The sequence below is a fragment of the Antedon mediterranea genome, chromosome 5, assembly GCF_964355755.1.
Source record: "Antedon mediterranea chromosome 5, ecAntMedi1.1, whole genome shotgun sequence".
NCBI lineage: Eukaryota > Metazoa > Echinodermata > Crinoidea > Comatulida > Antedonidae > Antedon > Antedon mediterranea.
Window position 1 is genome coordinate 25,993,338 of NC_092674.1, and position 25,644 is coordinate 26,018,981.

General features: G+C 34.2%; 1 protein-coding gene across 2 annotated transcripts in view; it reads right to left on the reverse strand.

The window, feature by feature from the left end:
* The window catches only part of LOC140050103 (transcription initiation factor TFIID subunit 1-like), a 29,796-nt gene extending 6,166 nt beyond the window's left edge, over positions 1 to 23,630 (reverse strand). Inside the window, exons 1-29 of one of the 2 annotated variants that reach the window (XM_072095135.1) lie at positions 23,586 to 23,630; positions 22,778 to 22,948; positions 22,471 to 22,597; positions 22,076 to 22,183; positions 21,280 to 21,716; positions 20,176 to 20,370; positions 19,734 to 19,913; positions 19,193 to 19,427; positions 18,390 to 18,512; positions 17,591 to 17,697; positions 17,259 to 17,444; positions 16,634 to 16,753; positions 16,353 to 16,526; positions 15,493 to 15,666; positions 14,831 to 15,136; positions 12,074 to 12,215; positions 11,781 to 11,911; positions 11,588 to 11,665; positions 11,105 to 11,254; positions 10,642 to 10,764; positions 9,974 to 10,149; positions 9,382 to 9,676; positions 8,574 to 8,710; positions 8,095 to 8,269; positions 7,624 to 7,829; positions 6,436 to 6,544; positions 6,112 to 6,210; positions 5,436 to 5,528; positions 982 to 1,134 (exon numbers count right to left, since the gene is read on the reverse strand). In XM_072095135.1, the coding sequence (XP_071951236.1) occupies positions 982 to 1,134; positions 5,436 to 5,528; positions 6,112 to 6,210; positions 6,436 to 6,544; positions 7,624 to 7,829; positions 8,095 to 8,269; positions 8,574 to 8,710; positions 9,382 to 9,676; positions 9,974 to 10,149; positions 10,642 to 10,764; positions 11,105 to 11,254; positions 11,588 to 11,665; positions 11,781 to 11,911; positions 12,074 to 12,215; positions 14,831 to 15,136; positions 15,493 to 15,666; positions 16,353 to 16,526; positions 16,634 to 16,753; positions 17,259 to 17,444; positions 17,591 to 17,697; positions 18,390 to 18,512; positions 19,193 to 19,427; positions 19,734 to 19,913; positions 20,176 to 20,370; positions 21,280 to 21,716; positions 22,076 to 22,183; positions 22,471 to 22,597; positions 22,778 to 22,906 (4,668 nt within the window). In that variant the 5' untranslated portion in view covers positions 22,907 to 22,948; positions 23,586 to 23,630. Of the gene's footprint in view, positions 1 to 981; positions 1,135 to 5,435; positions 5,529 to 6,111; positions 6,211 to 6,435; positions 6,545 to 7,623; positions 7,830 to 8,088; positions 8,270 to 8,573; positions 8,711 to 9,381; positions 9,677 to 9,973; positions 10,150 to 10,641; positions 10,765 to 11,104; positions 11,255 to 11,587; positions 11,666 to 11,780; positions 11,912 to 12,073; positions 12,216 to 14,830; positions 15,137 to 15,492; positions 15,667 to 16,352; positions 16,527 to 16,633; positions 16,754 to 17,258; positions 17,445 to 17,590; positions 17,698 to 18,389; positions 18,513 to 19,192; positions 19,428 to 19,733; positions 19,914 to 20,175; positions 20,371 to 21,279; positions 21,717 to 22,075; positions 22,184 to 22,470; positions 22,598 to 22,777; positions 22,949 to 23,585 lie in introns of both variants that reach the window. The other variant, XM_072095134.1, reaches the window with a different exon arrangement.
* Between the last annotated feature and the right edge of the window lie 2,014 nt (positions 23,631 to 25,644).

Genomic DNA, 25,644 nt, shown 5'->3' on the forward strand with positions numbered 1-25,644 from the left:
AAACTAAAAACAAGATTACATCATCAATTTTTTATAAAAAAAAGGTTGGATCTATCCAGACAGTGCATATTTAAATTGTTTAAATCTATTCCAATTAGCGTAAAGGTAGCATAAATACATTAATATTAACTATTCACTGATTAAATACATTTAGATTTTAATGTTTTGTCACCAAAAAAAATGTAAATACCTTTACCTTAAAACAAAAGTTCAAGCAGTTTTATCTACTAGTACTAGGAAATATCTTACAACCTCAAACAAACCTTGGTGATATTTTAAAAATATTTGACTTAGACATCCTGAACATAAAAATGGGAGGGCGGGTGAAATATGAAATACTATTACTATTAACATCAATGAAAACGGTTGATATCCATTTTTGAATATGAAAAACTTTAACAAAACTTTTCCTTTCTACAAAAATCTGTCTACCCTCAAAAAAACACCTGTAGAACCATTGTTGTAAATGCTCAATTGTTGTAAATGCTCAATTGTTGTAAATGCTCAATTGTTGTAAATGCTCAATTGTTGTAAATGCTCAATTGTTGTAAATGCTCAATTGTTGTAAATGCTCAATTGTTGTAAATGCTCAATTGTTGTAAATGCTCAATTGTTGTAAATGCTCAATTGTTGTAAATGCTCAATTGTTGTAAATGCTCAATTGTTGTAAATGCTCAATTGTTGTAAATGCTCAATTGTTGTAAATGCTCAATTGTTGTAAATGCTCAATTGTTGTAAATGCTCAATTTTCAACAACAAAAACATACAGTATTCATAGAACATGCATTATAATAACATATGAGGCAAAAAAAAAATTTGAAGAAGTAAATTAAAGCAAATATTATGGAAGAAAAACAGTTTTAAAAATACATATTTTATATCTACCTGCTCAATTTGACCCAATTTTGAAATTTAATCTTATGCCTTTTTTGGAATTTCTAAAAAGGCATATAAACTTTCTGAACAGAACAGACAACTTACCTCGTCGAGCTTCTTGAGACAGACTGCATGCATGTTCTTTGCGATGATTGTCATCGGACTTTTTTCACCATTGTACAGGATACTATTATCGACAATTTGCTGCGAATCGGCCACAAATTGATCCCTGCACTGGTACTTCCGTTTTCTCAAATTCTAAAGAATTGAAAACAAATGTCAAATGTAAGGAAACAATTTGAGTACGGATTTCGGTAGGTAAATTCGCCAGTAGACCCCAGACAAAATTAAGTTGTAAAAGTCTCCTTCCCAAGGGAATTGTGGGTATTATTCAAAACAACTGATGAGTGTAAGGGTTTGGTAAAGCTGCCAGAAAATGTGGGGCACCAAAAGCTAAGTTTTCGATTTCTCCAGAGACCTGTGGTTACAAGTTTATAACATTATTATTCGGTGTGGACAAGATCGATAAGCGAGTCTGGCCACTTGTACGATTCCTAACCTAGCATGGGAACTCGTCACATTTTACGCATTTCCTTACAACTTAATAAATAACTTAAAAAGAATGCACTGCAAATTAAATGTGATAGACGAAAACCCTAAAGAGGGTTTTGAATGTTCCACATGCATCTAAGCTTCTTAGAATTTATTTTTTTTTTACAATAATATAATCACACATGTTTTAAACATGAATTCCCATATGTGATTTATCTTTATCATAGGATATGAGCAATTAAAGGTGTTATTCATTCATACAAGATTTTATAATAAAAACACCTTGCAATGTACCTTTAAAAATAAATAAAAGTTACATAATAAACTCTTTTTTTAAACAATAATATAATCACACATGTTTAAACAAAAAATCCCATATGTGATGTATCATTACAAACCAGAAATGAAGTCACACATCGGATATGAGCAATTAAAGGTGTTATTTATTCATACTAGATTTTATAATAAAAAATTAAAATACACTTTGCAAATGTACCTATAAAAATAAAAGTTACATAATAAACATTTGTTAATGTTGATTTCGTGTTTACTGCTGGTACACCAGGTCAAAATGGTTTAGAGTTTTGTTCTAATAACCAACAATATTGGAGTGAGTTCACTAAAAATTCAGTTCACAAACAAAATGGCAACCTAAAACATGTTAGAGTACCTACTTTACCATTTTGTGGCAACACTATACTTCTTCTAAATTAGTAGTTTACAGTACATCTGGTGTACACAAAATATTTACAATTACAGAAAGGAGTCTCCTTAATTTAAAAAAAAAGTTGGGACAGATTGAGACGAAAGTCTGCCTCTCTCCATTTGTAGTACATGTGTTTGATACAGTATTGTTTTTATTTTTTTATTAAAAAGAAAAAAAAAACCTTTGTTGAACCCAAGTTCACAATGGCCTTTTGACTTAATCCTATTTGACAGTTTAACAGGTGAAGACATAAGGATTATTTTAAATGATCAATGGGAGAAAAAAACAAGAAAAAAACTAAACAATAGAATTCAGAAGAAAAAATGTTTACAGAACATTAGAAAAAGAAATAGAAAAAAAAGACAAAGACTTTTAGATTTGGTGATTTTTTAATAGAAAGCATACAGTACATGATAAACTGATTTGAACTTGATCTTGTTTTTTTTTCTCTTTTTTTAAACTAAACTAGAACAATAGAAAACAGCAGCCATGTAATAACTCATGAATTCATCAACTGCAAATTAAAAAATTGTTTGAAAATGTGGAATTTGACAAGCTTTTTTTTAATGAGAAAAAATAAAACAGAATGCATTCAAAATTGGAAACTTGAAACCTGTAACAAAGGGTTTTATTTTTGTTTTGTTTTTTTTGCAGTACAAAAAATCGCAATCTTTAGCACAGTAATCAATGTCTATGGAATAGAATATGAAAAAAATACCTCTTATGGGACACACTCCTTACTCAGAGAAAACCCCTATTGAGGAGATATTTTTCTGTAAAACAAACTACGGGGAAATATATGTTTTGACACGACAGCGTACACCTATTCAACAGACAACCCTACAGTATATAAGGGAACAAATTTTGTGGTCCCAAACAGTCCCATTTATAGAGGTTCTAGTTCTATTGTAAATAATAAACAATAAAAAGAAAAATGATTCATTGTCAAAGTTATTAATAAATTCAACTTTAAATATGAATGTAAAGCTCTGTCTACACTATCAAACTAGTTTGACAAAAAAAGGTGTGATGTGCGCAAATAGGGTAGTGATATGACATCATCATGTCCATACATGGGCACATCACATAAAGTTTGATAGTATAGACAATGCTTAAAACTAGGTGTACAACCATTGAGGAGGTCAAGAAATAGATTGAGATAGAATATGACAATCCACTAATAGTGAACTTCCTTAAGTGACTCCCTAGGGGAAGTGCCCCAGACTGGTCACGGAATGTACATTATTAAAAACATACATGAACATTGTCGTTAGGTAGGTACGGCTTAAACTAATATTTCAGTGGGAAAAAAAATGCAAAATTGCCAGAATTAATTTAGTATCAAAGAAAAGTTTGATCGTTTGATCCAACAAACAGTTAACTCTGTCCTATTGTATAATTAATTTCCTGGAGAGTGAAATTGAATATATTTTATGTCAAATTCAATCAGAAAATATTCAAAAGTATTATAATGTGTAATGTTTTATTATTGATTTGATTGTTTTTAATTTGAATGTTTATTATTCATAAAAATGACTTTGAAGTCATTATCACAGCACTTGCTGTTTCATACATTATTTATGAGAACCTAAAAAGATTTAATTTGCCACTAGCAACACTTTCATATGTACAGTGTATTTTATGAATATATATGTACTATAATGTACTGTTTTTAACATTTTGTGACCAAAAGGCTTTCAATTCATGCTATGGATAAACATAGTATATCATTTTTTCTCCCCATTCATTCTATATTCAAAATACATAAATTCCATATTATTTTGGGATATCCCTATTTAGGGGATACCTCTATTAAGGGGATACTTTCCAGTAAAACATGGTATAGATGAAAAGAGTGATAATACTTTAATATCATTTTTGTTCGTTCATACTAATATTCAAAATACATAAATTTCATTTTATTTAGTAGAACAACTTAGTAACAATAAAAACTTATTCAGGAACACTTCTATTAAAGCGGTGGAACTCCTATGAAACAAACATTGTCAATAAATGTTTAAACGCTACTTGAGTTGCAATGGTGTCCCCTTAATAGGGGTTACAGTAAATTGTTATTATTTTAAATAATATAGTAAAATAAATTTATATACAATTGCAATGCTAGTGCTTCTTTTTTTAAAGTTTCAGATCATATAAGTTTCAACAGTTGAAATAAATTATAAATAAAATATGACATATGACACTACTGCTGCATCGTTAAACATAACACCTAACATAAGATGTGAGTTTACAGGTAATCGGAAATCAGCAATGAATAATGCTGTCTGTCACCTGCATGACAGTTCAAACATAGCTAATCATCCTAATGACAGTTAAGCCTACCATCGCTAATCCATTTATAATTTCCATCGCAAATTCTTGAATTGCTTATAGCTAATAATTTGTTGAAGCAACGACGAAAGAAATCAATAAATATGGAATGGAATAAAATGTCATTCAAATGCAAATTCCTTCTGGGAATTAATGATTTATAATATATGTGATTTATATTGCTTGTAAAAATTCCTTTGACTAATTCTATTAGTTTTTCACATTCATTTTTTGGTTAGAGATAGGATGACTAATTAAACAATCGATAAATATTGCCTCGTGATTTGATTTCAGTACTTACAGTACTTAAACTAACTGACATTACAGAGAAATACATTCATAGAGGATTTTAAGAAGAGAAGGGCATAAAAAGGTGAAACTTATAATCATAAAACAGATTGTCTCTGGTTGTAATATTCAGAGTGTGTGTAGTATTTTCTTTTGAAGTGAGGGGGAGGGAAGGAGTGGGAAAATAAAGGAGGGAAAGGAATGATTGAGAGAAGGCATGAATGGTAAAATAAATGAGGGGGGAAGGAATGAGAAATGAATGAGGGGAAAGGAAGGAGTTGGAAAATGAAGGAGAAGAAACGATGGAAGGAAAGAGAGGGAAAATGAATCAGGGGAAGGAGTGGGAAAATGAAGGAGGAGGAAGATAGGGGTTGGAAAGAGTGGGAAAATGAAGAAGAAAAGAAAAGATGGAGGGAAGGGATGAATGGGCAAAAGAATGAGGGCAAAGGAGTGGAAAATTAATGAGAGATAGGCGGAAGGAAGTAGTGGGAAAATGATGGAGAAAAGATGGAGAAAAGGAATGAATTAGGGAAAAGGAGTGGAAAATGAAGGGGATAAGAAAAGGAAAGAGTGGGAGAATAGAGGGAAGAAGAAAGAAGAAAGAATGAGTAGGCAAAGAGGTCTCAACTTGCCCACACATGAAAGGACAAAATACTGAATATGTTTAAAACTGCAAACTTACGTCTCTCATTGACTGTAAATCCATCGGTTTTGCCACAATGTTGTAGTAGTCTGGGATTTTTTTGGCATTCACAGGGTGATGAAATGGTTCACTCTGTAAAAGATAAACAAGCACATTGTAGAACAATAAACAAGGCTAAGGGTGAACAATGTCTGAGTTACTATAAGAAGACAAATATCAATGTTTATGAATTGCAGCAAAATTAAAAGATTTATTTAGTCTTGGAATAGGTAAAATACCTCAGGTCTGGCATGGCAAATACACACTAGTTATATGTTTGTCATACACCATGCGTTTCTAAAAGTATGGTTGGGAATGTCTCTACAATTTGGTTGTTATGCTATTTTAAGAATAAATCTCCTATGTCGGATACACAACATCAAATCTTATCAGCTCTGCTACAGTGATTTAGTTACACTAAAGGCCAACTCAGACAGCGTACGTAGGCCTGACGATGAGGCCTGACGAGTCACCTTGACTTGCCGGTGCTGTCAGAGATACAACGTCTTGAGATAGATTTGGCCGTAGTTGATCCTGGTCTCATCAAATTTCATTTTTTTTGTTATGTAAATATTGAAAAGGACCAAATAAATAATGAAATGCAATTCCCTATAATACAATGACCCATCCCCTATATTATGTCTAATGGTGTGGTCAGTGGGAAGAGTACACTTACATAATTGACCTCTCGCATGCTGTTAAGTATTTCTTCAAGCATTGATGACAGAGCTACCACAGGATCAATTCTACGTCTCACCATATTCTGCCTCGGTTTCTGAAAATGAAATTGAATAAGAATGTTAATCAAATGTAGGGAGACTGTAATAATATAAGTATTAGAATAGAGTACAACCCCTATTAAGGAGACACCCTCAGGACCAAAAGTGATCCCTTAATAGAGGGGTGTTTCTACTCCATATGTATGATATGTATTTTTATTTTAATATGAGCGAGTGAATGGCTGAGCGGTTAAGACAGTGGAATCGTAATTGAGACATACCTTAAGATAATCAAAGTCTGTGCCACCATCATAGTTCCTCTTCTTTTTCTTGGGCAAACTTTCTTTAGGAAATCGGAGCACTAAAGATTTTCGACGCACTTTGTTGTGACTGAAAAAAAAACATTTCAACACATGGTTCAGTGGACAATTAATAATAATTAATAATGATAGAACATAACTTTTACATTGTGACGTACAAATAATACAATACAAATTAACGGGTAGCTTTGGATTTTTAAAATAAGTTTTATTAAACAATAGAAACTTTATACATGCCAGGTACGGGCAAAACATTTCTATTGATCATACATTCCAATAATTATCGATCTATAGTTTCCCCTATGTTTCATCATTTTTAGGATTTTATTTGTGTTACACAAGCTTGTTGAAAATAAGCACTTTCTTATCAGTGGGAGGGGAGGGGGTAGTTCAAATTACATAGTAAAATCTCTATTCTTTTGTACACAAATTTTGTAAATAGAGGCATTTTTAAAAGCTATGAAAAATAAACGGTGTGGTAAAAAATGTTATCAGATGACTAAATATAGGTAATATAACTTGAATATTACATCTCTGGTATTTTTATTCAACTTCAGATTTTCATTTTCATGCTATAGCAAAAATTATCCACCGTATATCCACCACCTTTTTTCACTTTCTAGGGAGTCACCAGACATGTTATTACATTGATTAACTACCTAACTACTGAAAAAAGGTCTTCCTGGTTTTTATGGAAGAATTTTGCCAAATTTTGTATTTGACCTTATTAAGGGAAATTCATGTTTTTTCGTCTCGATTTCTGTTACAAATATTTGATTTATGTACAATTAACCAAATATTATATTTAAAATTCATGCCTGTACCTGAGCTTTAAAATTAAAATCTCAGATATTACTATTATCATTATTATTATACTAAGTCATTCTTATACAGCGCTATATGCACAAAGCATTGAAGCGCTTTACGTTGTTACCCTAGTCAGTTTTGGATCAAACATGAATGGAAACATACTCCCAGCAGCCTCAGCACAGTTGTGTTTGACCTTACCAGGTACTTAATTGTACACCTGGGTGGAAGGAGGCAAACGTAAGTAAAGTGTCTTGCCTTAGTGTATAATTAATGCGACGAGCGTTGGGCTTGAACTCACGATCAGTAAAAATTAAAATATAGATTATTATATTTACTTACTGTTCGACAACAGACTTTAGAAGTGTTATCTTGGTTCCCTCTGTTTTTACTAACTCATCTTCATCAATTCGTTTCTCTTCAATCTCCTCCTGTTCCTCCGTCATGGCAACCACAACCGGGAACACATCTTTCTGAGCTTTGTTGTAAAGAGGGCAGTCTTTATTGGTTCTCATGTGACCAATCTGGCCACAGGCACCGCATTTCAACTGCAAAAACACACAATATAAATCACTTTATAAATATCTGACCACAACTAATACTTCACTAGAGTTTAAAACTATAAAAGCAACCAAGCGTGACAAACCTCTGCACATGCTCACACACAATGCGGTAGCTCCCCATGTCTATGCACATGGAATTTTGAGTAGTTAGTACCTCAACACTATAAACTAGTAAACAAATACAGCACATATAACTTTTGACCTTTGATTATGAAGTTAGTTAACCTTTGACCCTAAAACTTGCCTTAACCTTTGACTCTGGGCGTTCTTTCTTTTTCTTAGGTTTCTTCGGTGGCGGCGGATTAATTTTCTCTTTTGCAGCTTTCTCTTGATTTCGTTTAATTCTCCGCAACTGTTCTTGTATTCTCCTTCGTTCCTTCTTCATTTCTTCTCTATGTTGTTCATCATGTAATGCAAACTGTTTGCTGTTTGAAAAAAAAACAAAATTATTAGAGATATAGTAAAACCTCTATTAAGGGGACACTTTTAGGACCTAACAAAGTGTCTCCTTAATATGGATATCCCTTGAATAGTGTTGGCTGTGATGTTAAAACATATAATTTCCTTTAATAGGGATGTTCCCTGAATAGAGGTTCTACTGTCTTCTTGCCAATTATACACAATTCAGCCTTGTGCTGCCACATACGCCGTTATATAATTATAATTCCTGTTGTTTGATTGGATGATTGTGGGTCACATGGTGTGCAATAGTACTAAAAAGTAACTTACATGTAAGCCTCGTCCTTGGTCTGCCTGATTCTTACATATGTATCTATAACTTCAGGTTTTGTTACCATTTCTGTCCTTACAAACTCAACCCCATGCTCATCTCGAAACGTACGGTATATTTTTAGTGGTCTACCAGTCTAGAATAAAAATAAGATTAAACACTTTTCCAATTTGATTCTATTTAACTGTGTATGTCATGTTGATGACTAAGGCTGGGACACCTGTCACAATATATCTACTAAAATGATAACGATCCGGACGCACCAATGATAAATTATGAAAATGTATTTTAAGAATTACATATAATTTACATTTACGGTTGAACTTTAAAGGGACAGTAGTGTTTTTTTAAGGTTAAAGTGTTCCGTTAGTAGAGCTATTTATATATAGTTGGCACAGCCGATAGCTACAGTGTGCACCGGGCTTTAGTAATTAATGTAAATTAGTAATGGATATTTTAACCAGTCCAAGACAAGACCTAAGTGTCTTTACCTTGTACAGTTTATATTTTTCACTTATACTTATATTAATTAGATAACTTCTTCATTTTGGCTGTGCATATTACAAGGGTGGGTGGGTTATATCTTTATTAATGTAAATTGTGAATTTTTGTATTGTGAATATTTATTGTGAATATATTTTTATTCATTTATGTTCTTTCAATATTATTATGTGTATGTTATTGTGTTTTTATTGTAAAGGTAGTACACGTTTTTTTCAGGCTCTGCCTTTAGTTGTACGTCCTCCATCTTAATTTGTATTTTATGTTCGTTATGATGGAAAATAAAAATGGATTGATTTTATTTACCAGTGATGAGCTAAAACTGTGAACAGAGCCACCATCATCATCTTTAAAGTCACCAGAAGGTCCACCAGCAGATGTGCCATCGTTTGACCTCTTCATCTTTGAATCCTGAGATTCTGCCATTATCATACGTTTCAATTCTTTTCTTTCCTCTTCCTCTTTCTCATGCGAGATCTGTGAACTGGTTTTCTTGTTGGTCAACATACTGTCAATATTCTTTCCCATCATCTCGATGTCGCTGTCATCACCAGAGCTGCTGTCCTCATCTGTTGACAGAACCTCGTTGGATGCCAATACTCTAACAAAAAGAAAATTATACTTTTTCTTTCAAATGGGTCATCCTGTTGACAACCAAGTCATAATGTTGATTTTTATTAGTAAGAATAAATCCTGGCATCTCAGAATTTGAACCAAGGATCCTAAAGCTCTGTCTACACTATCAAATTATATGTGACAAAAAAATGTCTGTCTACACTACCATATTTTGGCACAAACTAGTTTGATAGTGTAGACAGAGCTTTAGATAGCCTATCATAACCATCAATCTACACTTCACTAAAACAAACCACTCATATAGAATCTCAACATCACTCACCTATTTTGAAGTTCAAAAATTCTTTGGCAATCATCTTTGTACCGTTCCTGGTGTTCTGCGATACTAAAGCGGTTTCCCCTCGCAAATTTACTCATTCCTCCTTCACCAGCTTTCGCCTTTTGTGTTGATAATGTACGCACTACATCGATTACCTCCCAACGAGATAACTTTTTAATCTACAAAACAATTAAAAATAATCAAATTGTTATCTAAAATAAAATGGTCTATTTGATAATTGAATAAAAAAAAATCAGTTAATTTCAAATTAAATTTTTATTGGGCTGGCTGCTGGAAAAAATCTAAGTTTGTTAGATTGGAGAGTTTTAGGCTGTATGGAAGAGCTTCAGTCTAAGGTTTAAAGCTCTGTCTACACTACCGTACCAAACTAGACAAAAAAAGTGTGATATGACCAAATAGGGTAGTGATATGACCAAAGATGGTAGTGATATGACATCTACATGTTCATATATGGGCACATCACATGTTTTTGTCACATAAAGTTTGATAGTGTAAACGGAGCTTAAGGGCTGGCTAGGTGGAAAAGTTTTAGGCTGCATGGATGAGCTTTAGTCTAAGGTTTAATGGTTTGCTAGGTGGGAAGTTTAATGCTGCATGGCGAGGGTTGGCTAGGTGCTGTAGAAGAGTCAGGGAGGATTTAAATACTTTACCTCTTCCTCTGCAACACCAAATTTTCTTAGTAGTTGTTTAGCACTTTTTAAATTCAGTCTTCTTAAATCAGCATCTGTACCAGTAACAAGTTTCTTCTCTGGTTGAGGCGACTGCTGATTGTCCTGTAAATACAAAGATTTTTCATAAACAAAACAGAAATTCAATTTAAAACAACAAGTTATTATTTATTTATACTGAACCTCTTCATTCAAAGACTGGTCTCCCAGAGGGCCCAGTTATTATCAGTGGCTGTGGCAGTATACCGGGGTAACCCCACCCTACTGTAAAAGGTTCTTGCATATGAGCTAGATGTGTATTACGCAGGACCTACGGTTTATAGTCCTTATCCGAGAAGTTTTTTGGTGGTTTCTAGGTCCAGACAACGCATTAATTGACCTGACCTTGTTCCTGGTTGTTTTAAATCGAAAGCTCACTACTGATGAAGACATAGCATGAACTAACCTTTTGTTGCGTTGGTTTGTTAGGGACCTTCACGTATGAGAATCCTTCTCCACAGCCTGTAGGATCAGCTGTACCTGTCACCTGCAGCAGACATTTGCCCTTCATGGCTGAGATGAATGCTCGCGTTGTATTCCATGGTGCTGTTTTTACCTGTCAATGTAAAACAAGTTTAAATTTTAGGCTTCACTTTAGAAATAGATACCAGCAGTAAAAATACAAAAATATCAAGAAATATAAAGCTCGACCTGTCAGGAGGAAACATAGCATCCAAGACCATAATCAGCTTAAGCTCTGTCTACACTATCAAACTTTATCACTATCATATTTGGGAACATCACACTTTTTTTGTCAAACTACATTTAGTTTAGCATTACATTAGCTATTACAAGCATACAGAAACAAGTCTTTTCAATTTGGGAGAACGCAACACTCCAAGTTTAATACATTTCAACTTCTCCAAGATAACACAAACACATTGTTTACCTCATCATCTATCTTAGCACTGTCATCTTCATTATCATCTTCTGGAGCGAAGAATGACTTCTCACCATAACCCGCATCCTAAAATAAGAAAATGCAAAAAAACTAAGAATAAATGACATCTTTACTACATTTTGGAAAAATTGGTTCAATCCACATAATCCTGTACCATAAAATGTTCTTGCATGATACTAACTTTAAGCCTTTGTTCTGCAGCCAACATTGAGTAGTAAGCGCAGCATTGCTCAGGAGTCACCAGAGCCCGCATCTCCTCTTCTGTGGGCAGCCGGAAATCTGGCTTCAACACCCACCAGTTGGAGTCCATTCCTAATAAGGTGACAAAACAACTCCAGATAAAAACACAATATTATACTATCAAAAGTTCACAGTTCAGTTAAGAGAACCCTTTCTTGGATTTCAAAGGTGTCCTCTTAATACAGGTTCTACTGTGGTATGTTAGTAAATTTAGGGAGATATGTAAATCCTAACCTGTTCTTTTGAAATCTGCACACAGCTTCAACCTTTTCCTGATGCTGCTCTCAGAATGTGTAGGAAACGCCTTCTTAATGTCTTCCATCTTAATTCGCTTGATCTTATCTTTACTCTTGTAAAACAATCGATATATAAAAACCTGAAAAATGAATCAATAGCTGCTTCACTAAACTAAAATTAAATTTTGCAAACAAAGTATTTTACTGCCTTTAATTTTATTATGCAAATCAATTAAAGCGCATGTACAGTATTTAATTCTTTATACACACTTCTTCCTAGAAAAATTTCTAGGAAAATATATCTAATTTCCTTAGTGGTGTTGATTTAGTAGTATCTTTATTTAGATCATTTAAAAATTAACAGAAATTTGAAAACCAGATAAGCGATACAACATGCAGAAAACAACAAAACCTTTCTGATAAAAAGTGACTAAAAGACAAATAACAGCAAAAAATGTTATTTTACTGTAATCCTTAATATGAACATTCTAGAATAAGATGTTTTTATTTAAAGGCCAGGTGCGGGCAAAAAATTTCTATTGATCATTCCAATAATTATCGATCTATAGTTTCCCCTATGTTTCATAATTTTTGCGATTTTATTTGTGTTACACGAGCTTGTTGAAAATAAGCACTTTCTTATCAGTGGGGGGATAGTTCAAATTACAAAGTAAAATCTCTATTCTTTTGTACACAAATTTTGTAAATAGAGAGGCATTTTAAAAAGCTATGAAAAATAAATGGTGTGGTAAAAAATGTTATCAGATGACTAAATATAGGAAATATAACTTGAATTTTACATTTCTGGTATTTATATTCCACTTAAGATTTTTATTTTCATGCTATAGCAAAAATTATCCACCGTATATCCACCATCTTTTTTCACCTTCTAGGGAGTCACCAGACATGTTATTAGATTAGGTTAAACTACCTAACTACTGAAAAAAAGTCTTCCTGGTTTTTATGGCAGAATTTTGCAAAATTTTGTATTTGACAATATTAAAGGAAATTCATGTTTTTTTCGTCTTGATTTCTGTTACAAATATTTGATTTATGTACAATTAACCAGATATTATATTTAAAATTCATGCCTGTACCTGAGCTTTAAGAAACCATGTGTTATCGGGCGTTCCGCAGGGCTCGATCCTGGGCCCGCTTTTGTTTAATTTATTTATCAACGATCTTCCTTTAAAATTTAATCATTCCGAGTCTCTTTTATTTGCTGACGATCTGAAATTGTTTAAAGTGATTACCACTCCACAGGATGCTTTTTCACTTCAGGAGGATCTGGATGGTCTCGTGGAATGGACGGAGAAGTGGGGGATAAAACTTAATGCTAATAAATGCAAATATTTATCTATAACACTTAAAAAAAGGCCTGTGCTCTTCAATTATAATCTGAGTGGACATGATCTTGAGATGGTTTATGTATGGAAAGATTTAGGTATTTTTATTGATAGTAAATTAAATTTTTGTTCACATATTAATCATGTGTTGTCAAAAGCTAATAGAATGATGGGCTTAATATGGAGAAATTGTAGGTTTATGAACGACGGCAGGGCACTTTTATCTTTATACAAATCTATTATACGTCCTCACCTTGAATATTGTTCCGCAATTTTCAATTCAATTTCTCCATGTCAGGCCCGTCGAATCGACACTGTTCAACGGAAGTTTGTTCGATTCCTGTCTTATAACTGTGTTAATTTTGCCTTTTCCATTGATTCTGTCAGCAATCGTCGAACGATATCTGATATGGTTTTTTTATATAATATTTTAAATTCTAAATATGACTGTTCATTAATTTCACTATTTAGTTTAAATGTTCCTGGTCGTACACGAAATAGACATTTATTGCATATTCCTTTTAGCCGTGTCGACTGTACTAAGAGGGGACTTTTTCATAGACTATACCTTGTACATTTAATAATCTAAATAGCAATCATATCGATATTTTTAATGATAGACTTGGTTATTTTAAGAGGACGATGATGTGTTCACTTCTTGAACAGTCTGCATAACCTGTTTTAATTGAAATTTTTTATGGCATGCCAATCTATGTTTTATATATATATTTATATATTTTATCTGTATTTTATTGTTAACCGTTTTTGATGTTGTATTGTTTTATGTTTCAAACCTGTTAGTGGCGGTATTTATCGCTGTTGGTTTTAATTGAATAAAATAAAATAAAAATAAAATAATTAATAAGAACAATCAGGTACATTCCAGAAGTGCTTTTAATAGAAACTGTAATCCAATAGAATAAGAAGTATAAAGAACGATCTAGAAGGATAGGAACATCTTGTATATAAGGGATGTAAAACTATTGTAATATTCGATTGTAAAAGTTATTGTGAAGCTGTTGTTTAAAGTGCTTACTGGATTGTTGAAAGTTGAAGTTGATTGAAATTAAAGCTTTGTTTTGAGTTATTTTACAACTTTGTGGATTTTTTGTGTATACTTTTATGTCACAAGGGAGTTCCTAAAGTATTTTCAACCGCTCGGAAACATACGTAAGAGGAGTTCGTGACATTTACCTATAGTTTTAAAAGGTGTTATGGTTTCCAGCTCGTTATTTGTGCCAAAATGGATTAAAAATGGCACCTAACTTTTTTTAATTCAGCAACTCAAGAATAACAAAGTAAGACAATAAAATCAATTTTGGCTCCAATATCGAGCTGGTGCTAGTTACCCTATATATTCAACTGTGCTAATACATAGATAGAGTAATAAGTATAAAGAAATACACTACCTGAAGAAAATCTCTTATATGGTTGTTTGCCTTCTTTGAGTTTGGTCCCGGCACTTCCATCAGCGGGCATTGTTGTCCAATTGTAAATATTGTTGTCAGATTACGAATGAAATATTTCTGCCGCGTTCTTATCACAAGAAAGTCGTTAGTAGGCATCTTGTGCTTGTAGACAGGGGCACGAAACAGGTTGTTCTCCAATGCTGGAAGGGTAGTGCCAAGAGGGATGTTACCTAAGAATGGCGATGTGTGTACAAAGGTCGTTTCTCCATATTCAAAAGATGGGGGTTTGGCATCAGTTCCAGGTTTCTGAAAGGTAATAAAATAAAGTAAATTAAAAACTGCTTTGTATAAATATTTATAAAAGTTTGATTAAAGATGTATTGTCCCCTGAAAAAATAATTCTTAAGCATTTTTTTTGACTAAAAATGCCATTTTAATGCCACAAAATAGTTGTTCACTTTGACCAAAAATTTGATTGAAAAAAATATAATTTACCTAAAAAACTGTAATTTAAAGCAAGAAATAGGAAAATTGGCTACCAGCCAATAGGGTTTTGGTTAAATTTAAACAGTTATTTTGTCATTTTAGAAGTGAAAAAAAATTTGTTTTTCTATGGAAGTGATTAACTTTATTAAAACTACAAACATTTTATTTATACATACCCTTTTATAATAATTAAGAAGTCGAGTTGCCATTCCGACCTGTAATATCTGAGGTGGGTATTCTTCGCAAAACTCAGTGATAACTACGTCACCATCCATACCAGATAAATCTTCAGGTTTACGCATGAAAAACATACCTCCCCCTCCTGACGCAACCCGCTCCTGTTCTCTTTGCTGAAATTTTATATGAGTAAAAAGGAATTAATAAATAATAACTTTAATCAAGGGGACACACCTATTAAGGGGACCAACTCTATTCAGGGGACACACCTATTAAGTGGATCAAACTCTATTCAAGGGACATACCTGTTAGGGGACCAAACTCTATTCAGGGGACACACCTATTAAGTGGATCAAACTCTATTCAAGGGACATACCTGTTAGGGGACCAAACTCTATTCAAGGGACACACCTATTAAGTGGATCAAACTCTATTCAGGGGACACACCTGTTAGGGGACCAAACTCTATTCAAGGGACATACATATTAAGGGGACCAAACTCTATTCAAGGGACACACCTATTAAGTGGCTCAAACTCTATTCAAGGGACATACCTGTTAGGGGACCAAACTCTATTCAGGGGACACACCTATTAAGGGGACACACCTATTAGGGGACCAAACTCTATTCAAGGGACATACCTGTTAGGGGACCAAACTCTATTCAGGGGACACACCAGGGTGTAGTGTATATACTTTACATTTTGTTTTATTGAATGTTTATTATTGGTGGTCCCTTTTACAAGCCTTAAAGGACATGAACCACCAATTACATATTTTTAACTATTGTATTTAACTAATAAAAAGCAATAAATATGTTTGCAATTTGTAAACATGTGATTCCTTATTACTCCACGTACCTTGGCTTTCAGCTTAATTCTTCTGGCTAATGGCCAAACTTCATGGAAACCTGGATTTGCGAGCGGACCGTGCGAAAACTTCTTTAAGATAGGACGATGAAAGTGGCGCAATTTAAACGGTCCTAGATGTGTCGGGAAGAATGGCTGCCGCAGTTCTACAGCTGGAGTTGAATGCTTCGTTTTAAAAGATAAAACAATTATAAAATAAATTTGTATTTGAATCATAATAATCAGTGCAATTCTGCAGATATTTTGTTTAATTGCGTCTAAACATAGCCTACCTGTAAGTTTCCGGCCATACTTGCTCTTAATTTATTTTCTCCCATATTTTTAGGATAATAATATTCATCATTTGAGATGTTGTATGGGTCTGTTCCTTCATCCTCGTCCATTGGTAAATCCTTAATAAAAATAATATTTTCAAGCTAGTTAAACAGCACAATACTCAATAAATAGTACATTCATAATTATTATTCATAATACACAACAACTGAATCTACATTTTATTGTATTTTAATCTTTAAATTCATATTTTTAGATTTTAATATTTGTATTACTATTATGTAGATAACCTCTATTATATAGACTGTTATTTTTATATAATATTTAGGTAAATCCTGCCTCATTTTTTTCTGTTCATGTTTTTGGCTGTAAGGCGAAATAATTGATATATATATACTAATAATAATTTGAATTTAATTTTTGTTTTTAATATTAAATTTTGTTAATATTTAAATTTTTGTTAATATTTAAATTGTTTGTTAATATTTAAATTTTTTTATTTTTTTTTCACCGAGGATCCCTAATGATCGGCTTTGGCATAGAGGGCCACCCTCATTAAACATTGTTGAAATAAAATAAATTTAAAGCCGGTCTGTAAAAACAATGAGATCTTTGTTTCCTTACCTCGTCATCATCGTCCCTGGTGACTCCGGCTTTCTTGAGCAAGACTTGGGACCGCCTGGGTTCCTTCTTTTCCTTGGTAGGGGAAAGGGTTTGACTTGGGTTCTTATCCTTGGGAATACCTAATAGAATATTTTCGTCATTTGGATCCAAAAGTAATGGCTTTGGATACGGAATCTTGTCCATATTCTGAAATATAAAAGATATAATATTCATAATGGGCCGTAGAGTGTAGTGTTTTTTTTTTAATCCAGTATTGGATACTGAATATGTCAAATGTGTGTATCTCTGAAATATGCATTTGATTAAAATTAATATAATAAAATAAAACAAACCTCTGGATCCCAAATAATATCATCCTCCCATCTTCCATAAATAAGATTTTCATTCTCAATGGGAAATATTGAATTCCAATTTTGGGTGATGCTCTTAGAGACGGAAGCTGCAAAAATATGATAATATATAATAAATTAATTTATAAATGTTAAAGATGAGGAAATCTTGGCCAAGATATGAACCATGCTTGATATGCAGACATTTTACATATTATTTTACAGAGGCAAATTGATATGCCATCATCATACAATATTTATGCAATATCTACCATAAGGCAATCTAACAACAGGACACTGGCAGTCTCTGGATCTTCTCTGGCAGCAACAAATACCAACAGTACTGCACTTATTCTCCGTCGCACGCAGTGTCTGTTAAGAGTCGTAGAACTGATCGCGTGTAGCCGCCACAGATAAACCCTTTGATCTTATGTCTGGCTGTGACAAATACCAATATCACTGTAGTGTGGACATACTCAGTGGTGCGCAGTGTCCGTTAAGGGGTGTGGAACTGATCGCGTGTGGCAGCCACAGATAAACCCTTTGATCTTATGTCTGGCTGTGACAAATACCAATATCACTGTAGTGTGGACATACTCAGTGGTGCACAGTGTCTGTTAAGGGGTGTGGAACTGATCGTGTTGCAGCCACAGATAAACACTTTGATCTCTGGAGCTCAGCATCCTGTTGTTAGATTGCCTTCCTACAATCAACTTTTTTTTTTTTATGTATATTATTTCATTTTAAATATCATTTTAAAAAACACTGAAAAATCATGTATAGCAAAAAATATTTTTGTTACCTGCGTCATGTTGTTGTGAGTTTTTGCTTCCTTTAGATGACGATATTGGTGTTGGAGTCATGTTACCAAAACCTCCTTGCACATTAAAAGCAGTTGACTCCAAGTGGTTAATATGCTTCTCCCCTGAGTTAAAAAAAAAACAAATGTCCAATTAATACTGTGAAATCGGCTTTAAAATCGTGGTCCTCTAACCATAGTATTTCAATATTTGTCTCCAAAATTAAAAAATATATCTGGGGATAGACTTTATTTGATAGTAGGAGGAACACAAAAGAACTCATGGAACGTCTAGGTCTGAGTGAAACAATCGTGGAAGTTGTTATGAGGTGTAGCAGAAGTTATTATGAGATGGTTGGGAAAAGATGAAGATGAAACAGTAAAAAGACCTTGGCATTCAGAAGTTGAAGAGGACAGCTTAAGGTGATGTGGAAAGATATGGTAAATAAGAAAGTAAAGTTTGGACAGGAAGATGTGGAGAGATGGTATAGCAGGCTGGAACGAGTGACAGTCAGTAACCCCTTGGAAGAGGAAGAAAGCTGACTCAACTAAATGATGATGAGGAGCACAAAGGTTTTCATCCAGTAACAGGATTTTCACCAATACCCAAAATCTACTGTTAACACAGTCAACTTTCCCAATACTGGACTCTCCAAAAACCGGAAAATCTCCCAAAACAGACTTTTCTCGAGGTTCAAAAGGTCCCAAAATTAATTGTTATCATTAAAAACACATTCCGAATACCATACTTTCTAGAAAACCAGACATATTAGGCCAGCCTAAAGGAAAAAATAATTTTAAAATACCTTTTTCTTGGTGGTATTGAAAGGCAGTTCGGTGTGCAAGAGTCGGTAACCAGCCTGCTTGGTTTGCAGCCTGTGTGTTCTTCAACACCTTGTCTTTGACATCATCAGCGTTCCATATGATATCATTCTCCCATTGTTGTTGATTGACCATTTCAAAACACTCTTGTGCAGCCTCCGGGATCACAACTAAATTCTCTTGTTGTTCTGAATCGGTCTCCTCCTTTTCTTTATTTTCCTTTAATAGAGAAAAGGGTAAATTAAATTTTAAAATAAATTTAAATAATAAAATAAAAATAAAACAGTAAACCACGACCAATAATGTTAAAATGTATGTTTCCAGTCTAAAAAATACCAGATGTGTCAAATGATATGCAAGCTAAAATAAAAATAACTATGTTGCCCAAATATGGTAGTGATGTGCCCAAATAGGGTAGTAATATGACCAACTATGGTAGTGATATGACAGCATCATGTCCACATATGGGCACATCACATTTTGTTGTCACATAAAGTTTGATAGTGTAGACAGAGATTTACTTACAGATTTTAACTTGAATCCGTAATCAAAGCCCTCACCATCTTCAGGCACATCTAACATGTCATACCAGTACTGGGCAGGTCCATAGCGCCAGGGGGCGACCTTCGGACGGTTTTCTTTCTGATTCTCAGAGTCAGAATCAGCATCTTCTCGATGTGTCTCAACAGGCGCCATCATAGTTATCTAACACATATAATTTTTGACATTTAAACTTATTTCATGATAGCCATGGTGGTTATTTTAAAATAGGTTTACACATAATGGGCTAAAAATGAAGGATTTTAATAGTTTTAAAGTTTGTCACTATCAAACTTTATGTGACAAAAAAATGTGATGTGCCCATATATGGACATGATGTTTTATTACTACCATATTTAGGCACATCACACTATTCTGTGTCAAACTAGTTTGACAGTGTAGGCTTTTGATTTTGAAAGATTGTTACCTCATCGTCTGACATGCATTGTTCAGGTGGCGGCGTTGGAGCATAGTTAAAATCAAAACCGCTTTTCTTATTAGGACTCAACACTTCTGACCCCTCTGCTGGACGTTTCTTTTTCCGCCTTTTCTTGGCACCACGCCAAAGCTGAGGAAGTGCATTTGTATTTTTGGTCTCAAATAAACGGTAGAATCGTAGAACCTGAGACAAATAAAAATAAAGAAATTTAAATTAAGACTAAAATATGGATTGTACTTAAGAAACAGCCTCAAAGTATAAAAAGAGACCTACATTAAATAGTACAGTATGGCCTTCAGATTAAATGTAACTAGGCCACCTCTGGTAAGTTGAAGTTACGCATGATGTTTGTTAAGATTAAAGTTCCCTCATTTAATGGATGTTGGAGGAACTCCATTCAGAGTTTTAAGAACAGAATTCATGACAGTTGTAATAGTCTAATTAAAACCATAGTTAAATGTACTTCCACAAATTGGTGCAAATTGTCATTTTAGGTTGTTTTTGTTAAAGAAACACAAAAAAATGAAGGTCAAAATATTCTAAATTTAAACTGGCCATATCAAAGTAATATTAAAGCCAAAAAAAAAACAAGTTTACGTACAATTTGATTACATTTCGTCTGGAAAATCGTCGCGAGCGAAAGTAAACAAAGATTTCAAACCACGAGTATGCATTATGCATGATGCTAATTAGGATTGTTTACAACTCGTCACGGTTGAGAAAGTGTTCTCACACAGATCGCGAGGAAGTTTTATGATTATGCATACAGAGTAGCCAAACAAGCGTGTTGCATTATGAAATATGTTTCGATCGAAAACTTTGACTGGAAGTCGAAGTTATTTTTTGAACAAAAAAACGTCTGTATTTCAGTTAAATGATTTTTTTTGACTAATTTTTGGTGAAAGCTAATAACTATTATGATACTTCAAAATGACCCACTTTTTTTTTAAATCTTTTTTGGAATTAGTCAAAGGGACAATACATCTTTAATTTCCTGGTGAATTTTGTCTTTTTGTTTTGAATGTTTTGTATATGGATGAAATAAATAAATACATAAATTGCAAAATAAATAATGTTATAAAATCAACATACTTTTCCAGGCTTGAATTCTGGGAAGAGTTCAGTAACATGTGGCATTTTACGTTTCACAGTCGTCTTGGAATCACCTTTTTTCTTTCCAAGTTTACTGGAATCCACCACTTGATCACCAGAAACATCAGTCTTTACATTACCCGTACTGCCATTAGCGTCTTGATCAAAGGTTTTTGAAGAATCGCTGCCAGAATTCTTTGTAACAGGAACTACTGATGGTAAAATGATACTTGATCCTAAGTCAACTGAAGAGGTCTTGCTGTCTTCTGGTTCCTGTATTGGATGTCGGATGCTGTCAAGTTCTGCTTGAAGCTCTGCAACATCCACTTCCATGGACTCCTTGTTGATGTCTGACGGTTGAGAAGGCGGTGGCATCAGATTGGTGTCTTTTGAAATATCTTCTTCCTCATCTTCATCATAGTTGTCATCCTCATCATCTGAAAGGTAATTCTTGTTAGCGTCAAGGGTTCATTATAAATTTTATTAATCAAAAACTGGTCTCCCAGGAAACCCAGTTATGACGTGTGGCTGTGTTTGACAGTACACCAGGGTAGCCCCCTACTCGTATCGAAAGATGTACTAGGTACTTTAAAGTGCAGATGAGCCAGATGTACACTGGACCTACGGTTTATAGTCCTTATCTGAGAAGACTTGTTCCACCACCAGAACTAGGAACGAGTCAGCTTAAACCCATGCCGATATTATTGGCTCTTTGAATACGGTGAACTTCCTTAACCGCTTGACCATTTGACTAGCTCTATTGGAGTTTAAATATATTTTTAAATACTGTACTTGCCTTTTTTGGGGGCGATGTATGTACCCATGTGTACATAAGGAGTTTCATCATCAGCCACTTCAGTGATGTCGGAATAGTCCACTGCGCTGCTTGCCACGCTATCATCATCTGCAGTAAAACAATATGTTAATCATATGATAAACAGCATGTTTATCATATGATTACAGAATAAAGAGGAAGTCTCAATTCAATGCATTCAAATAGAGACCACTGGTTTAGATGAACAGGAAATATAGATAATCACATACAGTAAGTTGAAAAGTGATTCTAATTATAGACCACGCTGATTCCATGACTGAAATAATCCAACCACCAGCAGCAAAAGGGACTGAAAGAGTTTTTATTGTATTCTAAAAGTCATATTTTGACAGTAAAATAATATCTGACAATCATACCATCTTCTTTATCTCCATCATAGTCATCATCTGCATTGGATCCTTCCTGTTGTGTCCGTGTTATAGACTGGGCTAGGTTACCTAAGCCACTTAGACTTCCAAGGGCTCCGATGTGTCGTACTGATTCCTGAAATAAAACATATCACAATGCGTCACATTTACTGTATGTAAATTATTTCCGATTCTGCATAATTGCATAAGTTAAACTCATCCCAGAATGCACTGGCACTATTCAGTCAGACAAACGTTTGCTTGAAACCTCGATCTATTTAGTCAATACTCATATTGATCAATGTTTGTTTATTACCTGATCAAAAATATCCGATTCTAACTGTCCTTTTTTGTCAATATTTCCAAAAAGGAAGCTAGTGAGGGCAGCATTTGGTTCCTCTTCACCGTCTGATCCAGAACTGTCATCTCTTACCTCTCGTTCCATGATACAGCTGTTTCTGGAACCACACCAGAGCAGGCTATTTATCTAAATAAACGAATTACATTTTTTAATGTAAAGTTAAAAGGATTAATAAATATCACAATGTGATGTACTACATAGGCCTACTACAAAACTGTTTTAGTGTGGACTGTGGATAAGAAAGGCTTATCGGCTTACAGTTAACCATGGCATGGTAATAGAAACAATTGAGAGCACAATAGATCAGGCCAGGGCCTAATACGGAAATTTAATTTATGCTCAGAAGGCCTAGGGTCCTTTTATTTTTTAATTCTTGTTTATGCCAACGAAAGTCACTTTCCAAATTTAAACACACATGTCAATTCTAACATGAACAAATAAAATGATTTAATGCAAACACCAAAACGAAAATACTGTGAGACTGCAAATGCTAGGGCCAAAATGCATAAGGCTAGGCCTAGATCGTAAACTGCTTTCACCAACCAAGCGACTCTTCTGCCGGGCGACATCATCATGCTTGAGCTGAGCCGCCTTCATCTTCAGACCTACCTACCTATTATGCCTAGCTAGGCCTAGAGACTGGAAGGCCCTATCTAGGGCAGGTCTACACATTTTCTTTTGATTTATTGTAATCCTAGAGCTCAATTAGACTAATTTATAGCATTTCCAAAGTAAGATTATTTATATTAGATCATTATTTTACCACTTATTTCAGAGAGACTTTGCATTCTAGGCCTAGGCCTACATCTTTTTCTTGTTTTCTTCTTTAATTGATTGGTGGCGCTGTATACATGTGTATATGGAAGGCAATTTTTGCAAAAATATACTTGACTTGCAGTAAACAAAAATGTAATAAAATACTTCTTCAACGTTAGGCCTACTATGAATCAATGTTAAATTTATTATCAAAACACGTAATACAACAATACACTTCTTGTATTTACATTACTGTAACAACCCTACATTAAATATAAAGACTGTAATGTCTAAAATGTATTGTTATGTGTCTGCAAACTGGGTGTAGGGTCGGTGGCGCGCCATACATGGTCTTGCAGTTGTGCATTGATAGCGAACTGCCAGATACGTAAAGTCATTGGTTTTTAACGTGTTGTCCTCCCAACATTTAATAGTAAACACTGCACTGCTTCTCCACTGAACGAAAATGTACAAACCTGCACAATATAATTAATACAAGGTCATAGTTCATTCATTTATGACTACATCTTCCAATTTATAAATTTCTATTTTACTTGATGCAGTGTTTATCTTTGATTTCTGAACGTAACCGTGGAGAGCACGAATGGCAAACAGAATGAGTGCAGCTGCTGTAATGCTAAACATAAAGAGAAAAGAATAAAACAATGATTTTGTATCAGTCAGAATAATTATACGAAGTTTAATTATGTAAAGCTCTGTCTACACTATAAAACTATGTGACAAAAAATGTGACGTACCATATGGAAATGATTATGTCATATCACTACCATATTTAGGCATATATTTGAGCACATCACACTTTTTCTTTAGAAACAAAATTAGAAACATTCATCATTTTACTATGTGTTATATCCCGTATCCGGATATTCACCCCCTGGACAACTACCCCCCGGACAACTACCCCCCGGACAACCACCACCTTAGGACAACAACCCCCTTAGGACAACTACCCTCTGGACAACTACCCCCCGGACAATTACCCCCTAGGAACAATTACCCCCCGGACAATTACCCCCCGGACAATTACCCCCCGGACAATTACCCCCCGGACAATTACCCCCCGGACAATTACCACCCAGAAAACTATCCCTTTAGAACACCCTAACCACCCAGACCATTCAACAACCTGACTCTGCAACTATTAATTAATAACTATATTTTAATTCGTTACTTTGACGAATTACTATTCATTATTGTAAACAAAAGTAAAAGATTGAACATAAATATAGCCTGGTGGTATAAACTGAAGATTGTCACACATGATCATAGGATAGTCGAACGTATTATATAGTACTCCATGTATTTACTGTAAAGACTGGGTTCGCTAATAATATCAATAATTTTTGCGTCAGGACAATGCTTCGATAACCACTGGTCTTAAAAGAATTAATTTTTGTCTCAAATTTGTCATATATGTATTTTTGTACACTTGAAGAATAATATCACATTTGATATTTGACCTCAATGTTCACTCACCGAATAAACGTCGATCTTTAAATAAATTCCCCTCAAATAAACGGTGACCATGTCACTCCCATGAAACATCATATGGAATAATCGGCGTCTATTTCCATTAGATTATACCCCCTCCCATTGAATAAACAACTTTCTTTCAATAAATGTCCACCTAAAAACCACCTAAACAATAAACAGCCCAGGCCGTTTTTTCAATAAATACGGTACTTTAAATCTAGAACATCTAGGGTCTAGCGTGCTGTTAAACAGAATAATCGGTTAAAAACGGGTGTTTCGAAACTAGAGACCCGAGACCAGAGACCAGAGACCCGAGACCCAATACGAAAAGGGAGACCTAAATATACGAAAAGGGAGACCCACGTACGAAAAGGGAGACCCCACTATACGAAAAGGGAGACCCCACTATACGAAAAGGGAGACCCTAATATACGAAAAGGGAGACCTAAATATACGAAAAGGGAGACCAAATATACGAAAAGGGAGACCCAAATATACGAAATGGGAGACCTAAATATACGAAAAGGGAGACCCACTATAAGAAAAGGGAGACCCCACTATACGAAAAGAGA